General features: G+C 43.7%; 2 protein-coding genes across 4 annotated transcripts in view; one reads left to right on the top strand and one right to left on the bottom strand.

Annotated features, from left to right (window-relative positions):
* Window positions 1–224: 224 nt before the first annotated feature.
* LOC135920793 (oligosaccharyltransferase complex subunit ostc-A) lies at window positions 225–11,949 on the bottom strand. The gene is made up of 4 exons (XM_065455051.1): window positions 11,751–11,949; window positions 11,581–11,654; window positions 10,875–11,092; window positions 225–383 (listed from the first exon to the last, which is right to left on the bottom strand). The coding sequence occupies exons 1-4, from the start codon at window positions 11,938–11,940 to the stop codon at window positions 365–367; spliced, it is 501 nt and encodes a 166-aa protein (XP_065311123.1). The 5' UTR covers window positions 11,941–11,949; the 3' UTR covers window positions 225–364.
* A 2,932-nt stretch (window positions 11,950–14,881) lies between these two features.
* Window positions 14,882–19,274, top strand: part of LOC135920797 (guanylate-binding protein 2-like) — a 229,126-nt gene continuing 224,733 nt past the window's right edge. For all 3 annotated transcript variants that reach the window (XM_065455056.1, XM_065455057.1, XM_065455058.1), the window contains exons 1-2: window positions 14,882–15,237; window positions 16,387–16,481. In XM_065455056.1, the coding sequence (XP_065311128.1) occupies window positions 15,135–15,237; window positions 16,387–16,481 (198 nt within the window). In that variant the 5' untranslated portion in view covers window positions 14,882–15,134. The remainder of the gene's footprint in view (window positions 15,238–16,386; window positions 16,482–19,274) is intronic.

Below are 19,274 nucleotides of genomic sequence, written 5' to 3' on the forward strand. Positions count from 1 at the left end.
TTCGCATACTATCTGTTGCTAACATTAAATTGCAAATGACACTTCCCAAGAACTTGGACACACTAATGGCTGATGCTGTGCAGGTTTTGGATGCTTTCATACACACAAGGCAGGTCACAACAGATGAGAAATGTACCCATTTGCAGTTGACTTGTTTCTGTGATTTGCAGAATCCTTTTACTTACTTAATAATGTTTTTCTATCCACAAGACCACCACACACATTTTTTTTTCACAAAAATTTATTACAAAGTGATAAGACTGATGGAGTGGATTCAACCAGCAATATGATTGCTCTGGAAGTACAGAAAATCTCCTGATGGTTCCAATGGTTTGGCGTGCATTGGACAGGCAGCCGAGCAGATTCAAGCATGTAAGTATCCACTGCAAATAGAGCAAAAATATGTCAGTACTTTGCAAAACAATTTTTCCATTTTTTAAAACATAAGTTCATCCTAACAAGAGTGCATAGTATCTATAATAAACTAAAAGACAGTCCCCACCTGTCTGTGCCCGTGCATGAATTCAGCTTAGTAGAGCCCATCTTAAATGGCTCTTGAAATGCTGTAAAGTGTTTCTTGCACAAAGTCTGTGCTATTCAGTGTGCAATTTACGGGGTAATGATGTAAACAAAGAAAATGCTGAGAAAGCACTCTTGTCCATGCTCAAGGAAGGTAGGGAAAGAGGAGGCACTTGTGTAGGCCTGCACCAAAATTCAATATGCCAGCCAGAAAACTGCAGCCAGAAGAAAAAATTTGTGCATTCTGCACTGCTTTAAAGCTATCTACAAGCATATTTATTTGCTTCTGACAATTTATGCCTCTGATTCACGATACCGGCGACACCACCAGGGGGAAAAGAAATAGGATAAACTTTGAAGGCGCTAAAGCTTCCAAACGGCACCAGAGAACATGGACTAAAAAGGGGACATCAAGAGGATCACATTTTTTTTCCTTCATATTCTCTGAAACTGCTTACAAGCTATGCACTTTAACTAGGGGAATTGAGGAAGGCAAAAACTAAGATTTTGGGAAGACACACTTCTTCAGCAATGAAAAGTGACAAGCTGAACCCTGTAATGCACCTTTGCAAGACGGAACCAACACAGAGTGTCTACCAAGTTGACACTTCCAAATTTCCTGAGCTTTCCAGGTTTTCTCTGAGCGCCTTTGCAAAATTCCCTGAGTGACACAGAACTTTCTTTTATGCCAATACGGGCTGACACCATGTCGCCTGATGCTGTCACCTTCTAGTAAGCATGTTAAATAAAGAACAACTTAATCTAGTTTAAATAGTAAGGAGCAGTGTTTACTTTATTCAAAAAGAAAACAGAAGTAAGGGGTTAGTAAAATGCACAGTGAATAAAATATCTTCAATAAAATGGTAAAACCCATTCCAAATCAAGTCAAACATTTTCAAATACGAATAAAAAGGAAACGCACGCAGAAGCTAATATTTTTGAATCTGAGCTATTTCTATCAACTGATAGCAAGCTTATTAGTATGAAGCCCGAACTTTGCCACAAGTGAGATTTTCTATCAGCATCTGGTAAGTCAACCTTAACTGTCCTGACATACTCTCAGCCCACACACAATGCATCAGTGTTGCATTTCACTGTTTTAAAAAGTTCATTTTGGTTTGGATGAGGGACACCTGCATCTCAGCGTGAGCCAACACTTTGCTTTTAGAGCTCAAGCTCCTTCAAAGAAGCAGCAGCACGCTTTTTTTCCTGTTGATTCCTCCATGCATCGGTTCTTCCTGTCCTCGTCTTCCTTCCACCGCGCGTTCGCGCTACGGACCATTTGAAGCATCCTCTTGGTCAGCTATACAGTCAACGTCCAATTTTTCGGACTCCCTAGGAGAACATCTTGAAGGGGCAGCACAATCATTCAAGATGTTCAACCAGTACCAACTTGCCCAAATGTCGATAATAGTTGCGAGTTCAGCGCTGTCCTGTGTGTTCCTGCCTTTTGTCATTGTCTTTTTGCGTTGCCCCTTCAAGATGTTCAACCAGTACCAACTCGCCCAAATGTCGATCCCTAGGAGTACGCGAAAATGTCCGAAAAAGTAAATGCATGTATTTTAGTGCCCTTAAAGGCTCAAATCACCGCAGGTGCGTCTGAAATAGCTCTAAAGGCCTGCCAGTACACTTATTAGGTATATCGGTGCTCGTACTGTGACAGGAGACGGCAGGTGCACGCATGTATAAGTAAAGCCCCAACCAGACGTACGCGTTGGGACGCGTCAGCACGCGCCGCGCTCACTCGACGTCGCGACGCGCCCGGCGGAGGAAGAGGGCGCACACCCAAACGTGCACGAGTTGCCGCGCGTTTCGTCGCGGCGGCGAAGTGTTGATAAGTTTCAAGGCAGCGCGCCCTTCGCTTAATGGTCACGTTAAGCAATGGTTTAAAAATGGCAATAAAACACAATAAGTTCTAACTTAAAATTTGTTTGTATATATTAAAGAAGGATCGGTATTGCAGGTCTCCTAGTGGTTCAGTCAGCTCAACTGCGACTTAATACCCAGTATTGCGAACCCAGTGAAACTTGCAGCAGCGTCGGCATAGCATCACTCGTGTGCTCTGTGCCTTACGCGTGCTGCGCACCGTGTCATATCCCGAACTTCGCTATGAACATTTCGTTAATAGAGAGGTTTAGCTTGTCCGGTATTCGCGTAAACGCAAGCGGACGGGGCGTTGGGGCGGAGGCGTAAACGGGAGCGGCCTGCATGGTACAGCCACCTGGTGGCGCAGAGCTCAAACAGACCAAAAACAGCTAATATTGCCTTAATCAAGTGCATTCTACTTTGGTGCTAGCGTAAATTTTCGGCACTGGCATAATCGTGTTGCTGCCCAAAAATTTACACCGACAGCAAATTAAAATCAGGGTGTCTACCAAGTTGACATTTCGAAATTCCCTGAGTTTTCCAGGTTTTCCCTGAGCACCTTTGCGAAATTCCCTGAATGAGCCAGAACTTTGTTTTATGTCAAGACAGGCTGACACCACGTTGCCCGATGCTGTCACTCTCTAGTAAGCTGCTGAAACAAAAAAAATGACTTAATCCAGTTTGAATAGTAAGGAGTAATATCTATTTTATTTAAAAAGAAAACAGAAGGAAGGTGTTAGTAAAATGCACAGCGAAAGAAATGGTAAAGCCCATTCTAAATTGAGTCGAACATTTTCAAATACGAATGAAAAGGAGATGCATACATAAGTAAATATTTTTTAATATCAGCTATTTCTATCAACTGATAGCAAGCTAATCTGTATGAGGTCCTGAACTTTGTCACAACTAAGGTTCTCTCTCAGCAGCTGGGAAGTCAACCTCAACTGTCCTGACATACTCTCAGCCCGTACACAACATCTCAGTGTTGGGTTTCACTGCTTAAACAATTTATTTTGGTTTGGATGAGGGACACATGTGTCTCAGCGTCAGTGAACACTAAGTCTTTTTTAGCTCAAGCTCCTTCAAAAAGGCGCTGGCACCCTTCCTTTCCCGTTAATTCCTCAGTGCGTCGGTCCTTTCTGTTCTCATCCTCCTTCTACCACGCTTTCACCACATGGATCATCTGAAGCATCCTCTTGGTCAGTTGTACAGTCAACATTTGATTTTTCAGACTTCCGAGGGGCCGCAAAAAAAATTTAAAAAAAAAACGGGCAGTCTGAAAAAAATTAATGCATGTCTTTAACTGCCTTTAAGGGTTAAAATTATCACAGGCACGCCTGAAAAAGCTATGAAGGCCTACCGGTACGCTTATTAGGCATATCAGGGCGCGTACTGTGACAGGAGACGGGGTGCACGCATGTGTAATTAAGGAATACATACTATGTCCCGTGACAATTGCCCCCTTCCCACGCATGTTATGCTTCACCGCCTAACACTAATGTACTGAGGCGAAGCTAACTTTCGGAGACGCATTACGCAACGCGCTGTGCTCTGCGAGCTTCAAAGCCAATCGCGAGGATTACAAAGGCGGAGTCGGTGTCATTGATGATAGCGGCGAATTCTTTCAATGAAAAACACGGCACCGCACGGCAAGAAGCTTAATAGCGAACATAGAAGCAGCTAGGCCTAACGTTGCCGCGGTGGTGGTTACGGCTGCCAGCGGATCTGCCTGCGAGAGTGCCGGTTCGAGGCGGCGAGATAATCAAAATAGCGGCGGTGGCGGCTTTGATTAATGCCATTTCAGATCTGCAGTCAGGGCAATATACATTGACTATATGGAGTACGTGGTAGTGCCGCAAAACCGTGCAAATTATCGGGCATGTCCGAAAAATTGGGCGTCTAGAAAATCGGTCGTTAACTACTCTGGCAATACATCGTGCCGATGACACGGCGTCAATGACGATTCGTTGCAATTCCTCTATTACTGGAGCCAGCATTAACACGACTTTCGTTCCCTTTCAATAAAGTTACAGCTAATTTTCCCTGATGGAAGCACAAATTCCCTGAGTTTTCCCTGAGTTTTTCCAGACTGTTCAAATTCCCTGAGAATTCCCGGTTGGTAGACACCCTGAAAATACACTTGCTTACTGAAATATTACCTGTTTCTGTCTGTTTGAGCTCTGCGCCACCAGGTGGCTGCACCGTGCAAGCCGCTCCTGTTTACACCTTCGCCCCGACGCCCCGTCCGCTTGCGTTTACCCGAATACCGGACAAGCTAAACCTGCCTAGTAATGTACCCGTTACGGCTGAAGACTTCAGCGGCTGCCATCATAAAATTGCAAAACCCGCGCGGAACTCCGATCACAACGCACGTAGCTTGCCCGGGCTTGCCTGCACGCCGCGCGAAGAATCGTTCCGGAAGTCACGTTGGTTCGCCGTCGTCATGTGAGACTCGTCGGGCGGGTGACGCGAGCGTCAGCTTCCGGTGCGGGCGCAAGAAACCTAGCAGTGCAAGGTCTTCACGCCGCCGTGCGTCAACATACGATGCAGCCTCCGCGCCTGACGCCGTACGCGTTCGGACGCGGCGCTGCGCGTGCGGCCGCGTACCAGCGCGTACCTCTGGTTTGGGGCTTAAGGAACACATACCGTGTCCCGTGACAATTGCCCCTTCCCACGCTTGTTATGCTTCACCGCGTAACATAGCTGTATCGAGGCGAAGCTGACATTCGGGAACCGGCATTATTTAACGCGTTGTGTTTTCCGAGCTCCGAAGCCAATCGCGTGGGTCACAAAGGTGGAGTCGGTACCATTGCTGACAGAGGCGAATTCTTGCAATGAAAAACACAGCACCGAACGGCAAGAAGTTTAATAGCGAACGTCGAAGCAGCTAGGCCTAGCGTTGCCGCGGTAGTGCCAGCGTATCTGCGTGCGACAGCACCGGTTAAAGGCGGCGAGATAACCAAACTGGCGGCGGTAGTGGCTGTGATTAACGCCGTTTCGGACCTGCTGTCACGGCAAGAAGTCCGGAAAATTGGACGGCGAAGGGTTCTTGGGTACGAAATTTCACATTCTTATACACCGACTTTATGGAGTACGTGGTGGTGCCGCGAAGTTGTCCGAATTAACGGCTATCCAGAAAATCAGGCGTTCAGAAAGTCGGTCATTTACTGTACACTGGCAACTCCTCCAGCTGAAGACACGGCGTCAAAGACAATTCGTTACGATTCCTCTCTGTTACTCGAGCCAGCAATACCGTTACTTTCGTTATCTAATTCAATAATATTACAGATAATTTTCCCTGATAGAAGCACTAATTCCCCAAGTATTTCCTGACTATTCCAAATCCCTAAGAATTCCCGATTTTCCCAATAGGTAGACACCCTGCAACACTATTTGCACAGACATGACAGCATATTGTTTGTGTTCACTGTCAACCAACCCAGTGGTAATGATAACAACAGAAATGAAGCTGAGGTCATCATTGCTCCAATGTGAGTGCTGCGCAGCCACTGTTCCTGTCACAGTGCACAGCGAAGTGCTCCCTTAGGGCAAATATGCTGCCTTCAGCCAATGCATGAACACTACACCACAACACTTTTGCCCAATCACTAAGATCCTTATCACCACCACTGCATCAAACCATGCATCAAGATTTCATATTTCCCACTGGGTTATGGCTTTACATTGACTAAGAAAGCTGTTTTGGTGCTAAGTGCATTCTCCTCAGGAGAAAACACTGTGAAAGCCTGATAATGCTAACTATACCCTAGTCATTTTATCATGTAATGCTGCATGTCATTACACATGACTTCAGGCATTTACAATTGAGATTCACTTGCCTCATTTTAAATGCATGAGTGTAACAAAAATACAATATAAGCCTGCATGCCCGTACTACTTGGTGTTATGCACACCATACCTCGTAGGAGTGCCTAGCTGTCTATAGATGTACTGTACGATAAACATTATACAACATGATTGCTTGATCAATTAGCGTAACATCCCAAAGCATTAATTCATAGCCTCTCAGAGATGCCATGGTGGAGGGCTGCAGATAAATTTTACAGTCGGGAGTCCTTAAGTGTGCACCCAAAGTGCAGTACAGGAGCATTTTTGCATTTCACCCCATTAGAATACAGCTGCCATAGCTGAAAGATGCAATTAATTTCACAACTAATAAAAAAGTTAGGTTTGACTAACTAGATAATGAACATGGCTACTGCAAAAGCATCAAATTTACTTGGGCAGTGATTACAAAGACTGATAGTGGTGGTGATGATTGCAATGAAATAACAGTTCCCATTTCCACATAAATTAAGCTCACAAAATTTTGCCACCTGGTGCAGCAAATCAGATAATGAGAACAAAAGTTTCTAGACACTTTTCACAAAAGAAAAGCTTTCCGTGGTCCCAAGCATGATTGCATGCAAAGTTGTGCTGACTTGTAAGCAAGCTGTAGTGTGTCGCAATGAGAAATCTTTACGATCATAAAACAATAAAAAAAAAAGCAGACACTTCCGTACCTAGATCTCAATGCAGGACAGTCGATTTCTAATCATCTTCAAGACAGTGACAAGATTTATTGCTCGCTACAACATTTTTTGCAAGTCGGGCTGTTTTCCATTAAGCAGTTAACTACACAAGGTACAGTACATGTATTTAAAGGGACACTAAAGAGTTACAAAACTAAATTTCCACAATAGCAGTAAAAGGTGACTCATAAGCCATACAAGATGCAAAAACAAGACAAGTGGCAACACCACCCTGAAGTTCTCGCACCAGCTTGCCATGATGTCATAGACTTTACGCAGTTTTAGTTTAGCATTATAGTGGGGTTGAAATGGGCATGTGCAGAATGCTAAACAACCCATAGCGTTAAGCATAAGCATGCTATTTTTCAGATATAATGTTACCGTCTTTGCATGGTTGACATAATTTACTTAAATAGCGGCAGTCCTGGCTGCCCGCTTCGAACTGAATTTGACATTGCTTTTGGTAGAATTCATTTCGTTTGTAGCAAATTAGTGTGTAAATGGCTTTCACTTAGTCTCAGGCCACTTGAATGACAGGAGTATTATGGATAACCTTGTGGAGTTTTCAAGATCGCTCCTCGTTTCGAACACGTCGAGGCCTAACAAGAAAAACGATGATGATGATGATTTAATGGCATCCCCTTTGAAATGGGGTGGTGACAAATAGTCACTGAGCCTGCTTGATTTAATCAGGTATGCTATACATGTTTTTTTTTCTAGCATTTTTGTATACATCTCATTAATCTTTTTTTTTACTTCAAAATCTACCTTGTAAGTGATCCAGTCGTGTCAATCTCTTCCCTGCTTTTTTTCCACCAATACTCAAAACGTCTTTTGCTTATCTCGACTGCAAACCAGCTGATGCTTCCAGCTACTTTAAACCCAAGTGTTTCTGAAAGGTGTACGTTACCTACCGTTCCCACTGGGTGAATCCCTTCACATTCCATTAGGATGTGCTGAGTGGTCTCCGGACTTTTGCTGCAGTGTATACATGCCTTATCTAGTTCCGATTTGCTCTGGTGTGTTTTTGTCCTTAGGCAACTGACTCGAGGCTCAAATAGCAAGGGACTACCCTTTGTGTTATCATACAAATTTTCCCTTCTAATTTCTTTTTCTCTTTCTTCTAAATCTCCATCGTTTGTTTTGTTTCCATTCTTTACATCCAATTAACTGCCTCTGTTTTTCCCAGTTTCTTTGTGATGGCTCCTAGTTGTCTATTACATATCAATTACCCTGTACTTGTTTGCCAACTTTCTTGACCTCCATTCTGTGTCTACGCTTTTCAAGTACAATTACTTGTGCACTTTAGCTGCTTATTTATTTTCACTGATGTTCCCGAGTCTTTCTTAAAAACGACTTTTTCTCTGTGTTTCTCTCACTTCAAAAGAGGCCCAACCTATGTCACCTAAAGCCAACTGGCCTACTGATCTTTGGTTAACTTCTAACCCCAACAAGATATCTGATTTTAAGCATAGAATGGCATTTGCAAACGTTAGCACTGGCACCATTACTTCTTTTCAGAATCTGCGTACCACCTCACCTCCGAGATGCCAGCGCCACCTATCTGTGAAGTTGAGAGATAGGCACAACAGCATATGGCCTCCGAGATCGAATGATTTCTGAGGGTATGATCGACAGCTTGTACTGCACATAAGAAGATCTCGGAGGCTATGGTCGACAGCCTGTGCTGCTTATACTGATTTTGCCACAGATCGGCGGGCATTGAAAGTAAAATTAAAACGTGCTCCAGCCTTCCATTGTGCTGCCTCTAACACTTTCCGGATGCAGACACAAAGCTAGGCGAATGGAATAGTGTCCAGCACGTAAACTACATTATCATGCTATACTAAAATTCACTTTCTGCAAAGTTGGTTTGTGGAATGGTTACGCTATTTCCCTTAACACCGCTATTACATTAAGCTAAAACTGTCTTTTGACAGCATCTACTTCAGTCCAGTGAATTGCTTACAAATAGTTTTCGTTAGGGCTTTTTGACTCAGCAAATTTATTTTACTACACTGCATTTTAGAGGAACCAAAGACTCAACCTAACAGCCCGAACAATTCTGCACCAAAGAAGCCCAAAAGTATTTGAAAATAATCAAAAATTCATGACGTCACAGTGTACTGGCACTATGGCTTTGAATGCTGTTTTCTTCTAAAAACTTTCTCCTATGAACTGTAAAAGAGCCTTTTGGAAAAATACTTTGCCTGCCTAAACAGATTTGGGGCTACTATTATCTGTCCCTTTAATGTGAAGTTCATTAAATAAGGGCCCATTTTACAAAGCTCTGCAGAAAATTTTTTTTCGCATCACTGGCAAAGATTAATAACTTCACTTCCATCTTCAGATATATAGGAGGGCTGCACTCCCAGTGATCTGATAGGGCTGCCCGCAGCACCCATGTTAGAAGCCCGTGGTCTCAGGGGCCTCAGTCCACGTAACTTCACCATGACGGCCACAGTTTCAATGTGCGAGCTGTGTGCCACATGCAATGCATCTCTTTGCTTATGCCCGTGACTTGCATGGCATAGAAAAGCGCGAGTGCTTGAAAAGGGGAGGCATCAATTCCATGACGAATAACAACCATGATGACATAAAGGAAATGCAAGATGCGAGGCTTTTGCCACATGTGGACTTTGCATCTATCTAGCACATGCCTCAAGTTTTGTGACACAAGGCGAACTAAAGGTTTGCAAAGAAATGAAGGCACACACTTATATAACCAGTAAATAGGTGCAAAAAACATACATAAGAGAGCTTGCTGACAGCTGTGTCATCGGTAAGGTGCCATGTCTAACAGGCTTGCATGAGTGCAAAGAAAATTGCATGCGACACTTTTATTACAAAGATGACAGTGGCTATTACAATTGTATTGCATTCCCACTTGGCCTTGGTGACATACTTGGCAAATCAGTTGGCCATGTCACTTAGATTCACTCTGTGCAATGCCATTTAGCTGATTTCCAAGTAATTGTATTTGATTGGTGTTTCAAGGCACATGCATCACTGTCATTTCAGCGAGTGAGAAATGTCGTCAAATGATAATATAGCTAGCTTTACAGGTGACAGTTTCAGCAGGTGGCAGTGTCTGTAAAGTGCAGGGCAGAGAAAGTTTTTTTCGCTGTTCTGAGCTTTGCAAGAAACATTCTGCTCTCCTTTGCACTGTGATATTGTTTTTTTTACATGGGTTTATAATAATGACTTCTAGAATAAAGATCACTCGTCAGGCTCCGCAGTATGATTGTTACACCCAAACACCACACAACTGACCATTGTGAATCCTGCTGCACAACACAGCACACTTACAAGTGCACGATAGCAAACATCACACTAGAGTCCAAAACAATGCTCATGCCACTTCGGAGCACTGTCCCTGTGCAGCCCTCTTATACTTGCAACACAACTGGAATGATTGTGCAACTTTAACACTGTAGTAAAGTTTTAAGTATAAAACACACACTACAGCTTCTTTTCATTAGTGTCTTGCTAAAGCTTTATAAGCACTGGTGGGTTACTCTGTAAATGTCCACCTAGTTGGCATGACCATTTCATCTGCTGCTGAAGTGCTGAGTAGACCATTAATATGATCGCTTTGGCACAAACAAGGAAGGATGGAAGGGAACAAAGGGGGTGCTCCCATTGTTTCCTTTCGTCCTTCCTTGTTTGCACCAGAACGATCATATTTATGGTCTACTCAGGAATGCAAACCGACTAGCCCAGCAACATGTACTGCTGAAGTGCTGATTGGCTGGGAGTGCCTGCCTCCTTCTGATGTGTACCCCAGCCCAGCCAATAAGAACTTCAGCAGCAGACAAAATGGACATGTCCACAAGGTGGACATATACAGAATACCCCCCCCCCCTTTTTTTTTACATCCTAAATTAAAGGAATGCAGTCACCAAGGCATTACTCACACACATTAAATATAATAAAAAGATGGTGTGGATGCCTTACGGAAGCTTGATGCGCATAAAGACGTAGCAAGTGAAGAAGGACACCAGGATGCAGATGAAGCCAGTACTGATCAAAAGAATGCGGTTCAACCTTGGCGTGCTAGGGTTGTGGGTTCGGTCAAGGATAACGAAACCAAGACCACCAATGGTAAAGAGGAAGCTTGATGCCAGACCCTCCATGATGTACTGGCCATTCACTCGGTACGGCATAAAAGCCACCTAAGAAAGAAAAAATAAATCGATACATTACATTGACTGAGGGTTGCTGCAAGTTCACAAGCACTATGGGTTTCCATTATTTTATGACCATGAGGGCTTCAGAAAACATTGAAATAAATGTACGCACAGTACTTCAAAAATAAGAGCTGTTGTTGCCATACTTTGGGGACTTATGGCACAAGGCATGTGACAATGAAATAGGCAGGCGCAAAGAAAAAAAAATTGTTTTCCGATCTTTGCTTCGGCTGTCATTTTACAACTGCCTTTCAGCAAATATATATATAATTTGTGTGTGTGTGTGAGAGAGAGAGAGAGATTGCCCGTGACCATTTGTCATTACCGCCAGCACCAACATCATGACACCAACTGGCACTGAAAATTTACAACGGCTCGGTTAACACATTAGACAGCGTTATGCTATCTACTGCTAACAATAAGCACATATTTGCTGTTGCAGCAATTACATCGACAAATGGATCGATGCTCACAGGTTTGCTGTGACCGTGTTCATCCACTGTAGATCCGATGCTTGGAGGCTCGACAATAACGTCGTATATTATACCTGTAAGAGCACACGACAACCAGAAGAACCCGTCAAAGGAGTGGTAACACGTAGCACATCGCAGCTTATCTGACACTCTAAGATCGAGTCACCTACCTCCGCAAACTAGGAAGTATGAGAAGAGCACCAGCGAGTATACGACCATTGGCGACGGTTGGTGGAACCATGTCGGCTTCTTTAATTTCAAATTTGGAACTTCGAGTACATAAAACGGGAGGCTGTACAAAAACTCCATCGTGTACACGAAAACAGTTTCGCCGGCAGACTCTTGAGGAAATGACGTCATGACGTCGTTCATAGTAGAATAGTAGAACGATAGTACCAATGGATAAAGCCATGGAGTGTCTGGCTATGGATAAAATAGATGAGTATTTAGCGCCTCTCGTAGTAACTGCATTTTGACACACTAAAAAAGTTATTGAAGCCTTCTTAAGCTGCAGGAAAAGTTTATAGTGAGCTTTAAGAGGAAGCTTTAGCTCGGGCCCAACTCCGACGCGGCCTATTCAAATACATGTAAAAACGCAAAAACGTTTTTCTGAGATAACCCCTGGACCGATTTTAATGAAATTTGTTGCATTTGAGAGAGAAAGTTAAATTCTAGTGACTGTTGGAAGCGAAATTTTGATTTAGGGCTTGAATTTTGTTAAAAGGATTTTCAAAAATTCAAATGTTTGAAAAAAATAGAAGAACGAAGTTTACAAGCTAATAGCTCTGCATCAAGAACAGGGGCGCTATTCTGGACATTCCGCCATTTTCTTCGGTGCGTGACGTAGGCGCGACGCAAACAAAATGGCGCTGGTGGCCCAGTTTTGCTTACGTAACGTGACGCCAACTTGACGTTTTGCCTAAGAAACTGAAACGAAGACACTGAATGTAGCGTTATCGGTAACGCAAAACAGTTTTCCTCCGCAGTAAAAATAAAGCAGCTATCTCAAAGCGTATGATTGTTCCGTCGAAAACGCTTCGCGCTTCCGTCGTCTGCTGCGTACAAGCCGTCGTCTGCTTCAATAGCTAGGATGCGTGTCCCCGGAAAATGCAATGAGTCATCGCATGTTGGCGCCAACGCGCTTGTTTTCTTGCTTGAGACAACATACGCGACCTACCAGTGGTGATGCGCGCACGTTCTAGGCCACGTTATCGCTATTTCGTGAAACGTAAGTGACTCAGCCCGACTCGGCTGGCAGAGAAACGGCCGAATATCACTGATAGCGTTGCGGGCGCCAGAGATAACCACTAGCGCGACGCAAGCGCCGGCGCTGCCATCTCTTGTTCATTTCGCTGGTTACTCGCACCACGGGAGGAAACTTCAAGGCGCCGCCTTGCGTACATTTCTTTTTATAAATTAGAAAGAGGCCGTTGTCATAACGTCTGATTGTGCGAAAAGGCACTAATCTCGATTACAATACAAATGCAGCAGTGAAAAGTGGACAATATTGCTGAAAGTTTGCTATGTTCAACCAATATTATTTTGTATAAACGCGTTCTTTAAAAAAATGATGGCCCCAAACACAAATGCCAACACCACCCGAGAGCGATGCAAATACTATGAGCACGCGTTATGAACAAAAAATTTTCGTGGCGCCAAACGATAGGGAAAATGTGGCGATACGCATTCCTCTCGGCTGCCATTGCATATGGCTGCTCATTAGCATAATTCGCGCGGCTCGTCGCAGCAAAAATTATGGCGGAAAATCTCAGCAATGGCGGCCCAGTGCAACGTCACGCATCGTCAAAATGACGATTACGAAACAGCCCTTCCTGTGACGCTCCTCACGAGGTATTCCTTCAGCCAATCAGCAAGCTGGCATGGCGCATATCTTGAATCGCCACCACATATTCGCGCAATCGCAGATGCATTGCACTGGCTTCTGCACGCTACCGCTCACATTCTTTTTGAAGCACTAACATCACAATATATCTGCCAAGGACCAAAAAAATGTATTAGTCCATAAAATTTGCAGCTCCACGTCACGTTTCGTCATCTTGATGAAAACGCAAAATGGCATTTCGCAAAACTTCCGTTTCCCGGCACAAATTTCAAAACACGTGACCTCTCGACAGCCAATCAGAGAGTAAACATGGCGGGTAATGGCGGCCGTGCAGCCGCCATGCGTGTCCAGAATAGAGCCCCTGATATCGCGATTCTGTAAACGGCATTCATTAGACCATTCAAAGCGGACAAATTTTATATGTCAGTTTACCTTATACGTGAATTTGTTACGTTGTTTACAAAGGTTCTGCAAAAGTTGTAATTACACATCACTCCATTTTTTGAGGTTCATGTGTAACATATCAATTTTGTCCGCTTTAGATGGGCTATCAGGTACAATTCACAGAATTGCGATATCATTTTTTCTTGCTGAGTTACAGGATTGTAAACTTGATAGTTTCGTTTTCTGAAAATTTGCGTTTTTCGCCAAATTTTTATAAAAATTTGACGACCTAAATCGAAAATTCGAAACCAACAGTCACTAGATTTTAAGCTTTTCTTTTAAATGCAGCAAACCCCGTCAAATTTGGTGCAGTGGTTGCCGAGAAAAACGAATTCTCCTTTTACATGTATTTAGATAGGAGCACCCGAGCTAAAGCTTCCTCTTAAAGAAAAATTTTGAGGCCACAAAAACAATTTGGCTGCTTCACCTAGCTACATGTTTAACTGCCGTGCTGCGTACCAAAGGCCTAAAACATGAAAACTGGACAATCGTCTCAAATAATGCATTGGTAGACAAAAAATAACCAAACACTAGCTCAGATTGCACACCACCCCACACTGCACGAAAAATCCCACTCTAAGTGCCTCTTCTGCCACACAACGATAATCGTCATCTGCCTCGATGCGTTTCCTTTCTTTAACGCTGCGAGCCCGGTACTTTCCACTAACAAACGGCACGCGCGCTATCAGCATGACAGTATTTCCTGTCGGCAATGCTATCATGCTGATAACGCGAGTGCCGTTCGTTACTGGAAAGTACCGGGCTCGCAACGGTGAAGAAAGGAAACGCATCAAGGCAGATGACGATTATCGTTGTGTGGCAGAAGGGGCACCAGCCATAACTCTTACATATATATATACATAGAGTTTCTGACTGTGTTATAGTGAGAATATATATATATATATATATATATATATATATATATATATATATATATATATATATATATATAAAGAGGCATTAAACCATGCCTCAGCAGCCGTGACTATATATTCTAGGTATATTCTATACTTATATACTATACGTATACTTCGAGCCATGTCCGGTAAAGTGGAACAGGGCGGCGGTACCGACTGTGCTAACTGCACGTCAGCACGTGTACGGCTGTAGCTAAGATGATAAGCCAGCCGTTGCACTCCACAATACTGTACCGCATGGTACCACTATAGAAGCGCTAGAATCAGCACCGGCGAGCGAGGGCACGCGGTAACGACAGAAACCCCGACCGCTGGCAGCACCGAGAGATCTCGTCGGCGCCACGAGCAACATGGGGCAAATGGGGTCTTGGCTGGCGCCTGGTTTAAAGCATCTTGTACGGCTTGTGCCACTTACACTGATCTTATTGCTGTTGTTTTCTCCCATGAAAGCGAGTAAGTGTCATTTATTGCCACTTTAAGTACCGAGCTGTCATTTGGTTTGATGAAGGCAACGCTTTGTGTATTTGCTGTATTGTGCCGATTTAGCGTTTCTCACAAAACGCGCTCAAACCTGGTTACATGGTACTAGTGTGTTGTTGGACTAGTAGGTTATAGTGCCTGATTGAACAGCGCGAAAAGTAACACAAGATGAGATAAAACACACCGGCGCACGTGTTTCTTCCGTTGTGTCTTTTTACATTGGACGAGTTGATTCATTCGTTTAGCTATTTGCTCTATGCAGCCAGACAAATCATGATTGTGTAACCGCTGTTCATCTTTGTTGAGCAGTGGTATTTTCACGTGGTCACCCGACACTGCGCATCGAAAAGGTCAAGCAGTCTTAGTTATGTTCATGTAGTAGTGTGCGCAAAACAAAGTTGTTATTGCGAAGTATCCAGAGTTTATTCTAAACAAACTTTTTGGGTGTGTATTGATGCTGTTAACATCAAGCTGTTTCGCAAATTCTGGAACTCAAAAAATTAGTCTGAAAGGAAGCTGTCTTTGCAAAACGTAAAACCATGCTATGCTAAATAGAATAAGCAATAATGCAAGTTAAATCTTCATTTGTTTTATAGACTTTAGGTGCAAGAACCACCTTTAAAAAGTTTTCATGACTTATTGCTAGGCTAATTGGTTCGTACTTGTTATGGCGTAAAGCATGCGACGTGTTCTTCATATGTCGATATTTCATATCAATATGTGAAGAACACGACAGGGAAAAAAATAGTGTTGTTCCTTCATATCGTTTCGCATGTTTTATATCATAAGAATGATGTTTCTCTGTTACTCCTTTTCTTAAGATGTGTGCTAGGTGTTGGCACAACTTCAGATACATTTTATTTCCTCTTCATACATTAAGCAAGGGACAAGAGTGCGAGGAACTGTGCACAAGGCATAAAACTGACTAACCTGCAAATACTACCTTTTGTATATGCATGCAGTTAGAAATATTCTGCTTAATATGTGTTTATGCGTTAGAAAATATAACAAAGTTCACATGAATAACATGAAAAACAGGTACATATAGCAATGTTGCACTGCTAATAAAAAAAATTAAATGCCATTTTGCAATTTTTGAATAGATTTTTTACTTTGTTCTAGGTCTCCAATCTTATGCCCGTACTGATGCACCAGTACAGATAATCAAGCCTAGCGATGACCACAAGAAGCTCATTATAGACAAAGAAAATATAAAGGCAAGTAAAACGATTTGGTTAAAGAGAATCACAGCTCTACTTCAGCTTAAAAGAACTTGTAAGGAATGTTCAAGTGAAACCCATTTGTGCAGCATCACTGGCATTGAGAGTCTGATAAAGGTGCAGTTACAGTGATGAATGCCGACATGGTACAAATATGCAGATTCATTCTTGCATGTCAGTAGTGTACATTATACCTAGGGATCAGCATTTTCATTACTTATTTCCACCTACAAGTTCATTCACTTCACCCCCACTATGTGGCAGTTATAATCGCATATTTTGAGCTTCTTTGCAAATTGTTATCACATGTGACAAACCAAGGTGCTCATTTCTGAGCCAGCTCTAGCATAACATTTGTGTTCACAGCTGGTCGCATATATAGGCTACAGGCTAACTCTTCAGATCGGTGCACATCCACCGTATAGACGGTTTCCTTTAGCTTTAAAGTTGCTTGTCTGAAGTTGCACTGGAGAAAGTTGAGAGGGTTTCCTTTAGCTTTGAAGTTGCTTCTCTGATGTTGCACTGGAGAAAGTTTAGGACCTGGCTTGCCTTTGCTGTTATGTACTTGACATAAGCTTTGCAAGGCACATTGCTTGTGAGAAGACCACTTAAGTACTTGTACAGTTGTAGGCGCCGACTAGGGGAGGCTCTGGGGCCCGAGCCCCCTCTAGAGTTATTTTTTTTTGGAGGGGGGGGGCTGAGCCCCCCTTCCCCCTACACCTACAGTGCCATTACCAGAGCTCTGTCACCCACATCACTTGAGGTTTCTCTTGACTTTTCTTGACCTTCTCACTTGAAATTTTATTGGGGCTAATAGCTTACTGCATCATTGTTGGTGCGGACATGCTCGGCTTTTAATTCATACTTTAGCTTTATTTCTGCAACTCCTGACAATAGGAGGACACACGCATTAGAAGCACTGCGGCGGCTGCCTCATCCGTATTTTCTCGCTTCAACATTGTTTTAAATTTCCACTGTAAACACCATGCGCATATACAATATATTTAGATATACACACAGGACAAAGTTTATCGCATATTTGAAAGAGATGGCTGTAGCCAATTAAAAATTATTTCTAAAGGTTTGGGTAGCCTATACCTAGAAGATGAATATGTTGCTGTATGTTCACGACTCGTCAAATTGCTTTGCGGGGTTTTTTGACCATGAAAAAAAACCTATTGGGAGCGAGCTCCACCACTGAAAAAGCTGGCGCCACTGTCGGTGTGACGTGGCATGAGGGTTCACGTGGACACAGCGGCCGCATCGGGTGCTTCAGAAGTGCCGAAGCGAGCTGAAAACGAAAGCTTAAAGTCCCACCTGCGCTGCAGTTCTGATGAAGTGGTGAGGCTTTCCCGCCTTTGATATCTGCTTCAGAACATTTGAAAGCACTATAATAGGTAGTGGCTGCCTTCGGAGGTGTGCAGCATGGTAGGCTGCTGCTCGGTGCCGCACTGTCGGACATACGCAACGGAGCCGGATGTCAGCCTTATTCACACATAGTCACAGGACAAGAAGCTGCGTGAAGCTTGGCTCGCGAAACTTAAAACCGGCAAACCAACGTTACTAGACTAGCTTTAGTTGTAAAACTCCCTGCCTGCGTGCTTACAGCCGTTGTCGCCACTTCTGTGACAGTCGCCAGATGGCAATGCTGTTCCATTGGGCTCCACTGCAGACGCCTCGTCACAGCCTTGAGCTCGAGTGGACGTGCAATTTGCGCATGTTTCACGCTCGCTGGCGTTCTCCCTTGTCCGAATTAGTGATACCACGAGAAAGCGGTATCCACCGACAGCAATAAGATTTATTGCGCCAGTTCGTTAATACTGAAAGAAGGGTAAACTGCACGAAAGGAAGAAACGCATAGAGCGAAGCGCAGAAGCTGCGTTTCTAAATTATGCGAGGAAAATGCCAGCAAACTTGAGAGTAGAAAAAATCAAGAGGCAGACATAGACAAAGAGACAGGAAGGTGTCTTGTCACCATCTCCTTCCTGGTCACCACCGGCCACCTTCCTGTCTCTTTGTCTATGTCTGCCTCTTGATTTTTTCTACTCTCAAGTTCGCTGGCATTTTCCCAGTACAGTGCAGTCTACTTATAGCGATACCACATATAACGATATATCGGTTATAACGATGAGTTGACATGAGAGTGTCATTTTATGCATTAGGTCTATGGGGAAAAAAAACATTTATAATGTTAGGTTATTCACCGCATATCAGATACAGTGAAAGCTCGTTAATTCGAACTTCAATAATTCGAATTTATGGATAATTCAAACTGTACCATTTGGTCCGGCCAAGCTCCACAGAAGTCTATGTATAAAAAAGTTCGTTAATTCGAACGCGAGAAGGTTCCCTCACGGATAATTCGAACTACGCTCGCCTGGCACACGGCCAGAGAAACGCGCCTACTGCCTACACACAAGGCTGTATTGCCTCCGAAACGGCGAGAACGGCGAGAGAAGGCAAAATCGGAAAAAAATCTAACCGACGCGGGGTCAGCCAGAAGGCAGCGGCGGCTGCCGCCTCTCCGTTCTACGTAACCTCCGAAACTTCTAGCCCGTTGCGAATCTCGGAGGCTTTGCAAATCTTGTACAGCTGCTAATGTTGTGCGGAGATGGCACGGCAAGCGCCAAAACACAGCGAATCAAGTACGTCGCAGCTGCGCTTGCAATCAAGAACCAACGAATCAGGGCCTTCGCCGCCTTCACATGTTCAGCGTCTTTGTCTCGGCAGTCTTCATCAGCTGTGCACCTCTGTTTTCAGCATAGGAGGTATCGGCCGTCGCGATTCATT

This window comes from Dermacentor albipictus, chromosome 1 (genome assembly GCF_038994185.2).
Source record: "Dermacentor albipictus isolate Rhodes 1998 colony chromosome 1, USDA_Dalb.pri_finalv2, whole genome shotgun sequence".
Classification (NCBI taxonomy): domain Eukaryota; kingdom Metazoa; phylum Arthropoda; class Arachnida; order Ixodida; family Ixodidae; genus Dermacentor; species Dermacentor albipictus.

Coding starts and splice junctions, on each gene's coding strand:
- LOC135920793 (XM_065455051.1), bottom strand. CDS start 11,940: ATGACGTCATTTCCTCAAGAGTCTGCCGGCGAAACTGTTTTCGTGTAC. Junction 11,655..11,750: donor ATACTTCCTAGTTTGCGGAG/GTAGGTGACTCG, acceptor GTGCTCTTACAG/GTATAATATACGACGTTATT. Junction 11,093..11,580: donor AACACGGTCACAGCAAACCT/GTGAGCATCGAT, acceptor TTTCTTTCTTAG/GTGGCTTTTATGCCGTACCG.